At 42.3% G+C, this 15558-nt stretch overlaps 1 protein-coding gene across 7 annotated transcripts in view; it reads right to left on the bottom strand.

Moving 5' to 3' along the window:
• ATP6V0A1 (ATPase H+ transporting V0 subunit a1) overlaps window positions 1-15558 on the bottom strand; it is a 55711-nt gene that overhangs the window by 23643 nt on the left and 16510 nt on the right. For 3 of the 7 annotated variants that reach the window (XM_042967412.1, XM_015540022.2, XM_042967415.1), the window contains exons 6-14: window positions 10250-10353; window positions 9754-9880; window positions 7616-7698; window positions 6907-7000; window positions 3179-3391; window positions 2358-2508; window positions 1335-1474; window positions 843-1000; window positions 297-387 (exon numbers count right to left, since the gene is read on the bottom strand). In XM_042967412.1, the coding sequence (XP_042823346.1) occupies window positions 297-387; window positions 843-1000; window positions 1335-1474; window positions 2358-2508; window positions 3179-3391; window positions 6907-7000; window positions 7616-7698; window positions 9754-9880; window positions 10250-10353 (1161 nt within the window). Of the gene's footprint in view, window positions 1-296; window positions 388-842; window positions 1001-1334; window positions 1475-2357; window positions 2509-3178; window positions 3392-6906; window positions 7001-7615; window positions 7699-9753; window positions 9881-10249; window positions 10354-10709; window positions 11100-15558 lie in introns of those variants that run through there. The other 4 variants (XM_042967416.1, XM_042967413.1, XM_015540024.2 and 1 more) reach the window with 2 other exon arrangements.

Below are 15558 nucleotides of genomic sequence, written 5' to 3'. Positions count from 1 at the left end.
GTCCGACTCTCGATTTCGGCTCAGGCAATGATCTCACCATTCGTGGGATTGAGCCCCTGCGCTGACAGTGCAGAGCCTGCTTGGGATTCTCTCTCTCCTTCTGTTTCTGTCCCTCTCCTGCTTGCATGTGTGTGCTCTGTCTCTCTCAAAATAAACAAATAAACTTAAAAAAAAAAAAAAAAAAAACAACCTTCAGCTGAAAACCAAATAACCATTTATCTTCAACTTAATTCTCTCACTTCAAGGTTACAGTTTAAAACTCTGGTGTTAGACATATAGGAAAGAAGTGCTCTTACTGGATCAATGCCAAAAGGGTATGGTCCACCAAAAACTCCAGGAACAGCTGGATTCAACTGTAGAACAGGGTTCCCCCGAAGTGTCTCATCCCTACCATGTTAGAAGAAAAGTTCCATTTGTTTTTATCAAGAGCGGGAAACTGCTAGGGTCCAAAAACTGGTCCTAAAAGAAACTACTACAACTGTCTTGTCTCATCAATAAAAGAGGAGGGACTAGCATCTGAGAATGAGAAGGGATCAGCAATAACAAAAGAACACAACAAACAAACACACCTACATAACCAAGCAGGGAATTTGGGGAATCTGCTTTTAATTTACAAAAAGAATCAATGTGCCTACATTTATAGTCTCAGTTTCTTGAGAGTACTGAAAGAATCACAAAACACTTCCCAGGCTGGGGCATAAATAAGAGGGGACACTGCATTCTTCTGAAACAGAGACACTGTCAGCCACTTCTGAAAGAAGTAGAAGTTTACCACTTGTCTGGAAGATCAGAGCTGAACAGGAAAGGAATAAGCTTTGACTTTCTTCTTCTTTGCAACTTACGTCCAATTATACAAAGAGAACATTGGCCGTACGCTCCAGGAGGACCCGAAGATATTAAGAGACTTGGAAAAGCAATCATTGTAGATGAGGCCAGTGTAGATGGAAAACACACCCATCAGTAGAATAATGTACCGGCCACTGAACACTGTGCTAAACATCTGGAAAGCAGAAGAAAGAAGTCAATGAAATGTACTCTCGGTGGCTCATGTTGTGACAATACTGAGAATATACTAGACCCTTCTTCTCACACTACTTTACCCCACCCTGGGTCAGAGAGCTTAACGTAAAGGTCAAAATACAATGCTAACAAGAAATTACTTTCACAGCACATGGCCGCTTCAGTGTTAAAATGAATATAACTTCTCTATTCTTGACATGGCCTCTGTAACTTCTCTATAACTTCACGAATAAAAGACTTTCAGATCATAATTTTATAGTGACTGCTTGAGGAATTACAAAGTGTCGGTCCGACGCAGATGTGACAAACATTACCTCATTCTCGTTCTTCTGGGAGAGAAGCCGGCTCTCCCTTAACACCATCCATACAGCAAAGAGGGTCATCAAAATGCCATGGCCAAAGTCCCCAAACATCACAGCAAACAGGAAAGGGAAAGTGATGATGGTATATGGAGCTATAAAGAAACCAAAGGAGGAAAAAGACAAAGTACAGACAACTGTGCCCACCACCAAAAGATCACATTCCTCACCGTACTCTAAGATCTGTACAAGGGGACTTACTCCCAAGCTGTTGGTCAGATGGACTCTCAGGGAAAACCTTCCATGACAGGACCTCACAAAGCAGCTCTGATGGCATCTAGGCCTACTGCTAGCATTTTAAACAAAGAACACAGGAAATGCAAGTTTTGTCCCTAGCCCTGGCAACAGTGTAATTTGTTCTTTGATTCCTTTTCTCTAACTCCTGGGACACTGCTCCTTTGACAGGCCAGCTTTCTTCCCTTGTGCAGCAACCATTTCTCAGCTGAATAAAGCTCTCAGGTACGTGGGAGAAAGCCTGGAACCCAGAGCAAAGTCAGTCCTGTAGAAGACTCCAGCTAAAAACGAATTCCCAGACTCCTGATTTAATAATTAACTCTCCTGGCTTTGCTTTGTGAAATCTGCTTTGTGTCGAAAATGGTCAGTAATTGCTATATTTTCTCTGTCTAACCTGGTATAGGGAAGCCTTTTAAAAATATCAGATATCTCAGAAAAAACTTAAAGTACTTCCTGCAAATGGTGTGCTAGAGAAAGTCAGGTGTTTCATAGTTGGGAGGGCACACAAAAGAATCCAATCCACTGAGCTCATTCCTATAAAACCACCTCTTAAAAGAGTGCCACCCAGCAACAAACCTCCCTCTCTGTGTCAAAGTGGGCACGTCTTTACAGGAATGACACTAGAGCTGAGATCTTGACAACACTGTTAGTTTTAAGCCAGTTATTCAAGAACATTTGAAGGGAAGCATTAGAAGAAATAACAAACAAAAAATCAAACCTCTAGAAGATTCAAGCTCTTTTTACCTGGGTTTATCTCTCTGTAAGTCCCGATTCCGTAAGCATCTACTATGTTCTGAAAGCCGTATGTGAACTTGTTCGTTTTGTTATAGGTTGGGGGAGTCTGATTTGTTTGCATCCTGTTCAAGATAGAGGGCACAGTGGAGCCACTGTGTTCCTGGGAAACATTGAGCACACATAGCAAAATTAGATCATCCTGACCATGAACATATTCATCAAAACTCCTCAAGCTGTACATATAAAATACGTGCACTTTATTCCATGTGAGTTGTTTCTCAATCTTCCCATCTTTGGGAGAAACCGGAACTAGGTATAAAATTTACAATGAAAAATTTACATTAAGTCTTGGGAAGAATATCCTTACTGTGAAAACAATTCAGTTCCAAAACGTGTAACCAAAGAAAATATGGCACTTCCTTGTCTGAAGACAATCATCTGCCTTTCTGAGATTATCGCTGTTCTCTCCTCCTTTTATGGAGAAAGCAGCGAATGTTTTCAAACTCTAACTACTAAGCGGGACTGCCAGAGGTATCCCTCAGAAGTGGTCTGCTGGACAGAAAGAATGGATCAGGAAACAGACATTGTGGTCATGAGCTACCCTGAAGAATCACGGGTATACGACCAAGTCATTTCATCTTTTTTGAACTGCAGTTTCCACATTCGGAAAACCAAGATGTACAAAATGTATGGTTAGGATATAAGAGGAGTACAAGGTGAGTATAGTCAAGAACTCTGAAAGTAAAAATGCCACAAAAATGTAATTAATTCATGTTATTGTTGATGGGAACCTCTTTTCCTGGCTGCATGGTTAGTGGTGCGGGACTCACCGTGCCCCTTCTGAGTGCAAACTGGATGGAGTCGAGGTCGGTGACGGGGCACCAGACCTCGGCGATCAGGCACTTCTGGGTCACGTCTATGTTGCACAGATTCAGGGTGTGGTAGATGGCCTTCATCTTCCGCACCTTGATGAACCAGACACGGATGTTCTTAGCAGCCGCCTGCAGAACCCTCTGGCGGTGGTCCTCTGTTTGATTCAGAACCTTTTGGGAGAGAAGGGAACAAGGAGAGATCCTTCTACATACAGAACCAGTCTTAGATCTCAGCATATAAATGGGAAAGAGGCACAGCTTTCTGAGAAGGGCTGCTAGGGATCTGTTCTTCTTCAGACTAGAATGGCTTTTTTTGGGCACCTGAGTGACTCAGTCAGTTGAGCGTCAGACTTCAGCTCAGGTCATGATCTTGCGGTTTGTGGGTTCGAGCCCCACGTCGGGCTCTGTGCTCACAGCTCAGAGCCTAGAGCGCTTCAGATTCTGTCTCCCTCTCTCTCTGCTCCTCCCCTGCTTGTGCTCTGTCTGTCTCTCTCTCTCTCAAAAAATAAAGAAACATTAAAAAAAAAATAGAATGGCTTTTTTTGGGAGTAAATTATAAGAAATTACAGTTTTAGTTACTAATATTCATTTTCTGTTAGCTTCAATCTGAAGAGAAACCTGAGGAAATTGTTTTTAGCTCTTCTATATTTTATCTTCCCACCAAGTCCACAGCACAATATAGGTCATTGGCTTTTACCTGGATCATTAAAGAGCAATGGCTTTCCATATGGAGTCTCAAACTCAAAGAAGTCAGCATCATCATAGGCCTGGGAGTTGATAAAATCCATACTTAAGAACAGTAAGCTGCAGAATCCCCTGAACAGAAGCCAGCATCAGGGAATGATGGGAAAGAGGCAGGGCTGAGCACCGTTGTCTACCTATGCCAGAAGACACTCCATGCCAGGGAACAAGAGACAGGAGACACTGTGGGGTCAGGAGGACTCATGGCCTTAGAGGGGATTTAGACAGCCACATACCACTGTTATCATGGGGCAGATGAGGCTTTGCCTTTCTGTCAGGCTTCTTGGGGGAAGGGGAGAGAAACATTTTCAGTGCTGATCCTTTGGAAATCAGCACAGGTTTTCCTCAGAGTGATCACGCTGCTGAAACCGAAACCACGGTAGAAGAAAGGGAAGGGACACTTTACATTCCACTGCCTTGGTAATCACCATTTAAGATTTCAATAGCAGAAGAGGGGCTAAGCCAAAGGGCGAGTAACCCATCACTCACACTTCTGTATGGAAACTGACCTTAAATCTCCACATTTCTTTACAGAGGAAAAAGTTATGCACTAGCCATGTTAGCACAAGGCTCCATCATACTCGGCTCATCAAGTCAATTCAGAAAAAAGTAGTAACTACTTTCTGAAGGGCAGTAGGTGGGGACTTCCATACAGGTTTCTAAAAAACCTGCAGGCTAGAGAAACTCTTGTATCACTTAAGAATAAAGGAACAAAGTTATTTTCTCTCCTTCTGGCTGCTGACACTTTTACAATTACCATTCAAACTTCTGGAAGAATGCTAGATAAACGTGTAAGCAATGTCCTATTTGCTTTTCTCTTTCCCCATCCCCCACACCCACATCTCACTCCTTGACAGTCAATCCCTTTTTAAAGTTTCAGTTCATATAGCTGGGTACTTTAAAGATCAAATTCTGGCCATATTGCCAATGCCTTTTAAAAATCTATCCATGAGTCTAGGAGGGGATAAGACAGGCCTAGAACCCAGAACATACTAATTGGCCCACCACCCACCAGCAGCTCTAAAAACTTTCATCCCTTGGTTAAAGAGGTGAGTGCTTCTCAAAGGAGCCAGCAATAGGTCAAGATGGTGGGTCATACACTATGGGAGTTGGAGGGAAAAAGGACAAAGGGAGTTGAGATGGGTGTTACAGTATCTCTGGTGATTCTGCCTCCACTGGAAAGAACGGTCTTTGGGATTAAGTACAGAGGGCGCCCCTTATCTGTAGGGGACACCATCCAAGACCCCCAGTGGGTGCCTGGAACGGTGAGTAGTACCTAACTCTATAAACAGCATGTTTTTTCTTATACACACATACCCATGATGAAATTTAATTTATAAATTAGGCAATTATATTAGGCAATTGACAATAACTAAAAATAAAAGTGTAACAACATGCTATAATAAAAGTCCTATAAATGTGATATCTCTAAATATCTTCCTGTACTGTACTCACCGTTTTTATTATGAGGATATGAGAGGAAAAGATGCCTACATGAGCATGAGGAGATGAAGTACGGGGAGTGGTGTTAGGTGTGTGACCAGCATTAGGCTACTACTGACCTTCTGATGTCATCAGAAGGAGGATCATCTGTTTCTGAATCACAGTTGATTTGGGTAACTGAAATCTCAGAAAGCAAACTGGTGGGTGGCAGGGGGACAACTGTATGTGTTAATGTTTCAAGAGGGCAATCATCACAGTCTTTCAACAGAAAACAAAGCTCCAACTGGCCACCCTTTCCTTCCACGTATGCATCAATCATGACTCCTTCCTTAGGACTTTGTGACAATGGAGTGTATAAGCCAACTGGTGATGTGGTAAAAATCTAGCGCAGTCTCTTCTTGGGTACTAGAGTTATACTAGGACCCTTTGCCTAGACTGTGTGATTAAGATCTAAGGTGACCAGAAGGATACACACCAAGCTGTCAAGAGCAGCTGCCTCTGGAGGGGGAGTGTGTGTGACAGCGGAATGGACTTTATGCATACTTCTTTATTACTTGATTTTTTTCTTAACTAAGCATACTTTATTTAATTGTAAAAATACCTCAAACTCATGAAGAGGGAAATTGAATACACTAAGCAACAACAATTTCAGATGGATAGCATTCCTGCCGCGTTTAAGGATGATTAATGCTATTTTTAACAGTCATTCCCTGAAACTTTTTCCCAACTCCCAAGGGCACAAGTTACCCATGGACATTTCTTTTTTTTGGTGTCTTGGCTGCTGTAGGTGCCTAACAAACTGTTAGTGTTTCAAGGAAGGAGAATGGTTTTCTATTATAGTATTTCTGATGAGGGAGCATAAAGCAAGCTGACAGGCTGCCAACACCCTCCCCCCAACTCCTAGATGGGATATGTATGATATTCCTCCAGCACTCCTGGCTGCCCAAGAACAAAGGAAAGCGGAAAACTAAGGTTAACTGATAGAGACCATAGTCCTGCAGGACCTAAGTCTCCATCACCCTTCCACAGTGATGTGGGAAACAAAGGCAGAAGGAAATGGCAGATAGAACTCAATTTCCTTATAACCTGCAGCCCATTGACAAATACTTGAGGCTGGCAGAATAAGATGTTTCTCCAGGAATTCCTTACTGTCTTAATATTAATGCTTTGCTAGAGGGAAGAACCACCTTAGCTTGACAATAGCTAGGCCTCCACTTCCTGGGAGTCTTCTGTAGCATATGAAAATCTCACTGGAAACTTCCCCTGGACTTTACCTCCTCCAACCCCATAGTATATAACCAGTCTCTCCTCATGGTCCCTGGGCAGCTCTTCCTGCCCATGGGTCCGGTCCCCGTGCTTCAATAAAATCACCTTTTTGCGCCAAAGACATCTTCAAGAATTCTTTCTTGGTCGTCGGCTCCAGACCCCATGAACCCCACTATCACCCCAAAGAAACCCTCATCATTTTACACACACCAAAATGCCCTCCAGCCCTCTGTTACCATTTGGAGATCGTCAATCCTGGTATTAACTCCAGAAGCCATTTCCTTCCTCTCCTGTGGTGTCTCAGGACAGGGATAGAGTGAGGCCCGGAACCTGGAACATACAGACACAACCTGACAAACATCGAAGTTTTTTAACCTATCCAATTTAAATAACCTCAGAAAGTAATCTTAATGTACTAGAAGGACCATAACAGGATTAGTTCAGAGTGGTGCCCTGATCATGAATAACTAGGAAGTGTCCTATAGATAGAGCAGTAACATTTGAACAATCTCGACATTCTCTGCAGCTACTAAATTTCCTTAGATTAAAATTATAAAACTCAGTAATACAAATCATATTATAAGTTACTAGAGAAAAATGGCATGGAAAAGAGATCATATAGGCAGAATTTCAGAAAAGTTTACAGGCGCAATGCCTATGGCACACTGCTGGGTACACAAACCCATTGTCCTAGAACAATGCAGCATTTATAAACCATGAGTCCTAATTACTTTTTTTGCAAAGAAAGGAAATTGTGGTTTTGACAGTACTTTTAAAAATGAACTGAGACCATTTCTAATTATTTAAAATAGCCCTAACATTATTAGAAGATATATGTATTGCATTAAGGTAGACTAAAAGGGCTATTGTTTCATTATTCTGTATCCTAAGGCTTAACAGTCAAGGCATTCTGATTGCACCCTCAGGGAGGCACATTTCTCTTACCCTTCACAGATTTTCTTGACTCTGTTTTTCAGCTGATCGCCTTGGAAGAAAATGATGAATACAGATTTGTGCACGTAGTCACCCTGGGCCCCAAACCAGAAACAGAGAATTTAGACTTCTACTCTGGAAGAATATTTCTTGAATAACCTACTTTCTTGGTGATATAGGAACGGGAGTCCTTTAAGGATACGGCAACCCTGCACTTGAACTATTATCCTCAATCCATTTCTTAAGCTCCACTATACGAACATTTGTCCTATAATCCGTAATGCACAAAAAACTTTCTGTATTTGTTTTTAAACTCAACCGTGAGCTGATCACAGATGCTCAGATGATTCTCCTCATAGCACAATATAGCCCTTATTACCAATTCAACTTCAAACCCTATACTACCTGAGTAAGTACGGAAGAGAGGAGAGGAGAGGAAGCCATTTCTGCTTATTCCCATGCTTAGAAATTCCCAGATAAAGGGGACTGAGTAACTCTAAGGAACAGAGGTGGGAAGAATGTTGATGTAGAATCTCATGCTTCATACTAAGTTTGATCTAAGGAGCAGGGAGGAAGGCAATCTATTCCAAATACCAAGTTTACACGCAAAGTCTGATGCAAGGACTGCAGGGAAAGATCAGAAAAATAAGCTTAACTAGGTGTTAACTAGTATTGTCTCTGGTTGCCTGTATTTCTCATATTCCTAGAGTTTTTATAATAAAAAGCAAACAGACTTCAGAAGGATAAAAGGAGATGCAGTGTGAAGACAATGACACTACGTGTCTTAAATTCCTTCATTCTCCAGGAATAAACTGGAGCGCATTCTTTGTGCAGCTGCGCTGCTGTAGCTAGCCAGACCCCCTTTCCTCAATTTGTTGATAATAGTGTTTCTGTTGCCCAGAAACTTGGCTGAAGATTCCTAAGAACAGTTCCACAGGAGGTGTGACTGCAGACTGCAATGTCTCCACAAGCCAAGCACAGGCTTCAGTGAGTCTGTAAAACTGCTCCTCTGGGGGGCTCGCTGTACCCTAAGTGCCACCACCCTCCTGTTTAGGAGGATAAAAGGATGAAAGCCTCAGATTTTCAGCTGCACGACCCACCCACTCTGAGGAGTCACAAATTCAATCTCTCTTCTTAGGTGGGACAAAGAATGGTAATCTAAGAAAATCTAAAAGATCATTTTCAACAGAAAAACCAAGCCCAGGCTTCTAAATAATACCGATACAAAAGGGAAGTACATTTTTTTTTTTGCAATACATTTAATCTTCCTTGCTTGTGATCCTTGACATCAGGACTCATGATACTTAGTGTAGGCTGATGTTAAGAACTCTGGCCCGTTATGTCAAATGCCAAGAGATTCAGCCATTCCTACCCTGCAAAGCACTGGGTGGGGAAGATTATTCTATCTTGCACAATATATTACCCTTAAATTAAGTTTCTAAATCTCCCAACAAACAAGTAGACAAAAAAAACCTTACCAACTAAAAATTTCATCAACTTATCGAGCTCACAGTTGAGGAACTCTCTCCTTATATGGATATTACCGAACTTGGAACCAGATATCTTGCTTTAATTTTCATAAAGTTGATTTTCTTTTGGTGTCAGATCAGTAACAGAAAGCATATAAAGCTGAGGTTTGTGGCGCCTGGGTGGCTCAGTCGGTTAAGCGTCCGACTTCAGCTCGGGTCATGATCTCACAGTCCATGAGTTCAAGCCCTGTGTCGGGCTCTGTGCTAACAGCTCAGAGCCTAGAGTCTGCTTTGGATTCTGTGTCTCACTCTCTCTCTCTGCCCTTCCCCTGCTCATGCTCTGTCTCTCTCTGTCTCAAAAATAAATAAAAACATTAAAAAAAATTTTTTTTTAAATAAAGCTGAGGTTTAAGATAACTGGAAAAAAACACATTTATAATCCAAATAATACCTACACAAGTGGGGCTTGAAAATGTCCAGGCACGTGTCAGTATACATCATCTGTACACACACGATGGGAATTAAGAGGAAAAGAGCAGTATTTCAAATGTGCAAGTCAAAGCAGGAGTAAACATAAGGGCTCCTCTGTGGGAGTGTCAGATTCAGGTGTACCATGCAGTGTCACTGCTCTGGGCTCCCTTTACAAGACCTACTCCACGGGACACAATTTCCTAGTCTTACAGTCACAGGATCCTCCAGGGGGTTCTCGATTTCAGCCTGTCGCAGGAACACATTCCCCCGGCACACCCGCCAAAGCATGCGCTCAAAAGTAGGGATGCGCTCCCGGTTAATCACACCAGCCACGAAGCTGTGGGGAGAAGAGGCAGATGGGGAACTCGATTCCATGCCACGGGACAGAGGGCTTTAAGACAAAGAAGGGAAGCGAGAGGAGAGGGGCATGAACGACAAACACAAGGCTAGGCAATGTTACGCCAAAAGGGCTCCCAAAGTCTTATTCCCGGACCCCAGGATAGGGTTGACAGGACAAATCAGGAACTGAATCCAAGTGACTCAGGAACACCTCTCAAGAGGCTCAGAAGAGAACACATCCTGGAAGCAAGTGAACGGGCCAGCCTCACCACTCTTGAACAGCAACAATGAACACGATCGCTGCTCCCCGTCCCCCCCAAAAATGAACTGACCCCACTGACATACGGAGACTTGCAGTAGTACTTACCCAAGTCTTAACGGTGTGCCCCTTCCCATCTCACTCGGCTCCAAGAGGGACGAGGACTCTTCCAACAAGTCTGGATCCGCCATCTGCTGATGATGCAATTCAGCCTGAATTCACAAATCAATTAATATCTAATGAAAATAGTTAGTGGCATGCAGGGAACGAGGAACCGGGAGATAAGTTCAGAAAATAAAGACGAGGGGAAAAAAAAAAAAAAAAAAAACCACCAAAAGAGAAGACATAGCCACAAAAAGAAGACAAGAATAGGGGAAGAAAACAAAGGAAAGAAACAAGAGGTAAAGAAAGCTTTGTTGCCCCAGTAAAGGCATCTGGGGAAATGGTTTTTGAAATAAGGAATAAAGAAAAAACACTAAATAATGATGACATGTATAAATCTGTTACTTAGGTGGAAACCATTTTTCCTCTGTTTCCCTGAATGAGCCATGAAAGTACCAGGAAATACCTTTGCATACGGATGGAAGCTGCAACATTTCTTCATTTTCAGCAAGACCAAAGCAGCTCTGAAGATACTCTCAACATCAAATTTCCAGGTAGCTACAAACTAAAATTTTCCCTGTGTGAGAATGTGAAAGATGGAGACTCTCTTTCCAAGGAGAAAAGCAAGGCACCGCCACTGTCCTGAGCACAGTGTGGACTGGAGAAAGGTGGAAGGGGCGTCTCCACGAGACTGGGTTTTCCATGCTCTTCAAAATTCAGAACATGAAAACTTTCAGCATGGCCACTGTAAAAAAAATGCTCCAAGCCATGGGCTTTAAAGAGTATTTCTTTCGGGGCGCCCGGGTGGCTCAGTTGGATGAGTGTCCGACTCTTGATTCAGCTCAAGTCATGATCCCAGAGAGGTGGGATCAAGCTCCATGTCGGGCTCCATGAGTGTGGAGCCTGCTTAAGATCCTCTCTCTCCCTTTGCCCCTCTCCCCTGCTTGTGTGCTCTCTCTCTCTCTAAAATAAATAGTGATAATAATAAATAGTATTTCTTTCTCCAAAAGAAGCAGCAGCATATTGGCTGGGCAGGCCTGGCCTTGACTGCATCAAAAAGGGAAGAAAAAGTGAAAACCTATCTGAATGCCTTCATTTCTAACCAGGAATCTAGGAATATTAAAAAGTTCATGTTAGGCTATATAGTTGAAGGGTCACTGAGAACATAGCTGAAGCCAGGAATCTAAATCAAGTGAGAAAAAGTAACCAATCATAAGCCAATATAGAACATGTGGGTTAATTTAATTGTTTAGATTTAAAATGATTTCCACCATGACAGTTTATACAATGAAATGAAGGAGGAGAGGGACCTTCTCAGATGGAGGTCTGTACTTCCTAGAGTCTCTCTACCCACCACATTCTAACACCTTTTATTCTTATCAATCAGGAAGGTCTGAGAAGCTCTCTAAAAAATAAAGGCCAATCAACTTCTCTACCGCCTGATCTCCTCAACTTTAATATCCACGCACTACTTGTTTGACCAAAGACAAGAAATATGCCAGAAAAATCTTCCTTTTCAAAAGCAGAACTAAACAAAAAAATCAGGAGAATTTTTCTCTATCATCTTCATTCCAAACATTCTATTCCTGTTAACCCTGCGATCAAAAAATTGATCAAGGGAACCTCACTTGGTAAGTCGTAGGAAATGTAAAGTTAAGGGGGGTGGGGGAGGGCTTTAGGATTGAGTATAAATAAACCTGAATATAAACCAAATGATTAGGTTGAGAACCTAAAAAAGAGAAAGCAATTTTCTGGGGAAGTGAAATCTAAAAGTTGATGCAGGATCAACATTCAACTCCCCACCCCCTTCAAAAAAAAGAAAGAAAGAAAAGGTAGGGCAGGCTTTGAGTATGCCAGAGGGCAGAGAAATATTGTCATGATATACAAAAAAGTTTAAGATGAGATAATGGGGGCACAGGTTTCCACTTGCTCTCAAGTGGAAATTTAGGGGGCTTTTTTTGTTTCTGCCTAATATCAGATCAGCTTATTGCAAGCCACAGGCAACTCATTTTAAGGATCTAGATGACTACGTCATTTCAACTGGTTCTTGGGATGTCCCTTGGCAAAAAACAGTGAAACTGACTGCTACACACAAGACTCTGGCCTACTTCCCTACGCGGTTCACAAGGCCTGGCTAAAGTAAACCCAAAAGATCAGACTCAGTGCAAGCCTATATGCTCTAAAGGGGACAACCGCTATCACAGCAAAAAGTGCTGAGCAACTAGACTCCTCTGAAAACCGCATCTGGGGACTCTGGGCACAAAAAGAACCCAGCGGAATTAAAATTAAATGGAAACTTGTGATGATATTCTAATTAATAATCTTACCACTTCATACTTAAGAATCCTAAATCTTAGAGAGGGGAGTAAAAAAAAAAAAAAAATTTTTTTTAATAAAATAATTGGGCCTCATGGGGAACTAGGAGGACCAGACCGCTCACTGAGGGCCTTTAAAACAATCTCTAAAACCACACTGTGGGGTACCTAAATCCTATTCTGGGCTCCCTAATAACAATAACAACACTGCCAACGTGACTTTAAATGACTTGCTATGCTCTCTGGTTTACCCTTTCCCCCAGTCGGAACACTGAAACCATGCCCTGAAAGAGGAAGTGGCAGAATTTCTGAGGCTCCCTGTCTACACTGAAATAGAAATAGCACATCCGGATCCAGCTGCATTAATTACCAAGAGCAAATACTCTTACTTCCATCTCCAGTGAGAGAGAAATCGCATTTCATCACTTCCGGTATTCACCCAAGCCCCAAAGGAGAAGGCAGATGGGAAAGAAAAGTAAAGAAGAGCAGATGGATGGAAGACTCAGGAGGAAAGGAAGGCAGGAACCTGCATGCCATTAACCATTACTTTTCCAGTCTTCTTTACGTTCTCATGGGCTAGGGTGCTTATGGTAAAAGATGCAGAGAGCACTCTTCAGCTCTCACAGTTCTTCATAAGCAAGAAGACTGAGAAAAGGATAATCATTAACAAGTCATTTTAATTGCTCTGGATGAGAAATGGCTAAGTCGAATTTGTAATCATCTTAAATCATAAGAATATCGAATTTACGCTTACTCTTCCCCTTCCAGATGCCTTGCCAATCATGACCGCTATGCCTAAAGACGGAAAGAACCCTTTCCCGATTTGGCCATTTTCTGCTAACTCATTATTATAAATTATTGATCATGTTCACCAAATTATATAAAAAAGAAGGACTCAAAACTGGTTGTATTTTAGGCCATTTGCAAACTGTGATTTCAGGCATGGAAGAAAATCTCACGCAAAAAGTTCCATTTCTGAGATTTGAGGGTCCCATGTTTCTTTTTCTTTTGCATTATTTAACGTGCGCACTCACATGCCCAGATGCACTTACTCTGTGAGGTCTTATCACCTGCCATGGCAGCGACAGCTGAGACTGGTGCTTGGCAATAGTAGGGCAGGCACCATTGAGAGGGACCTGGCTGAACCTCTGAGCCAGTGGCAGGAGCAGGCAAGGCACTGAGCGTGCACTCGGAGAGGAAAGGCCGAGTGGCTCTTGCCAGAAGCCTCCCTACACTACGGTGAGGGTGTAGGAACAAGAGGGGCTGAGGACAAGAGCAGTCAAAGAACCTCTTACAGCCCAGGACTTGGGCTCAAAAGTACTCAGAGATTAAAAAAAAAAAGAAAGAAAAGAAATGTTTTGCAAATGTTTTGCATGAATAAAGGGAAAACAACCCACCATGGATTGACTGGGCATGAAGGTCGTAAAGACTTCCAGCCTGCCTTCTCAGCATGGGGGTTTCGTGTTTAGACTTATTACTCACAAAGAACTTATGATTTTAACACTTTGGTTATATTTCCAAGTAATTTCTCTTATTTTGTTTTAATATTTTGTTTTTAATAACATTAATAGTTCAAGTAACAGGGCACCTCGGTGGCTCAGTTGGTTAAGCGTCCAAATGTTCCTCAGTCGCAATCTCAAGGTTTGTGAATTCGAGCCCAGCATCAGGCTCTCTGATGTCAGTGCGGAGCCCGCTTCGCATCCTCTGTCTCCCTCTCTCTGCCCCTCCCCCACTCGTGTGCATGTGCGCACACTCTCTCTCAAAAAAGAAATAAACATTAAAAAAAAACAGTTCAAGTAACTATTGCTCATAAGGGAGTCCATCTGTCAGTATTTATTCAGAATTTCTCCAGAATGAACTAGACAAAGAAGCCTATTCTATTCCTTAAACTCAGGAGGTTAAGAAAGACATTGTCATACATTTCAGCAACATCCCAGCAATAAACTAAGACTATATCAAAAGGGAAAGGGGGGGCAAAAGAATTAAGCCCCAAATGATGTTAAAAGTACCTGAGCTTCGATTCTGAGGCCAGTTTAAATTGGATCTGTGAGAGAGCAGCTTGGACGCATTTAGGAAAGCACACATCTGTGAGCCTATGGAGACACTGTGCCCTGGGATGTTTTCTGATATGACTAAGTGATACATTCCTTGAGCACAGGGGCCATGCCTTACTCATCTTGTGCCTCACGAAGAGTAGGTGCTCACTAAATGCTCAGTGAATTAGTGAATATAAATACACTGATGTTTAGGCAATGAGCAACTAGAATTCCAGATTATCTGTTCATTAAAACCATGAGACATAAGTGGCCATGCCTGTTGCAAAAGACCTGAAACACTTGGAAAGAGTTAATCACACTGTCCCACAACCTCTAATTCGATGAGATATCAGGGACTGGTGAAAGAAGTCCTCATCAGTCTCAAAATTCTCAACTCAGTGAGCAAGCCGAATATTCACACTAAACCTCTCTTGACATATAGCCAGATTCTGATTCTTGGGATGACCAGGCAATTAAGTTCATATGAGCTTTTTCCCCTTTCCCCAATAGATTTTTTTTTAATTAGCATGGCTTCTCTGAGTCCATCTTTAGTTATTGAGGAATGTATCACATCTTCGGCTGACGTTCTCCAGCCCAGGGGTTCACAAACCACTGTCCCTCAGAGTCACCTTGTGAAAACAGACTGCTGGGCCCCACCCTCAGAGTTTCTGATTCACCAAGTCTGAAATCTGGAGTGGGGACTAATGATGTGCATCCTGACAAGTTCCCAGGTGAGGCTCATGCTGCTGGTTAGAGAGCCCCTGCTCCAGTCCTTAAAAGACCGATATTAAAAATGGAACTGAGAATACATCAGATGCTAACTAAAATGGGCCCTCTTTTTTTAAAAAGCTTTGCCAATTTTTTTGTTGTTGTTGAGCAAAGAATATAAAGAAATTTATGGAAGGCACACTAAAGAGTCGCTGGAACAGTAGCAGAAGTGTCCGATATTGCTAATCTGGTGGCA

The sequence above is a fragment of the Panthera tigris genome, chromosome E1 (genome assembly GCF_018350195.1).
Source record: "Panthera tigris isolate Pti1 chromosome E1, P.tigris_Pti1_mat1.1, whole genome shotgun sequence".
NCBI classification, from domain to species: Eukaryota; Metazoa; Chordata; class Mammalia; order Carnivora; family Felidae; genus Panthera; species Panthera tigris.
Note: the sequence above shows the minus strand (reverse complement) of the source record. Positions and strands in the feature narration are given on the sequence as shown.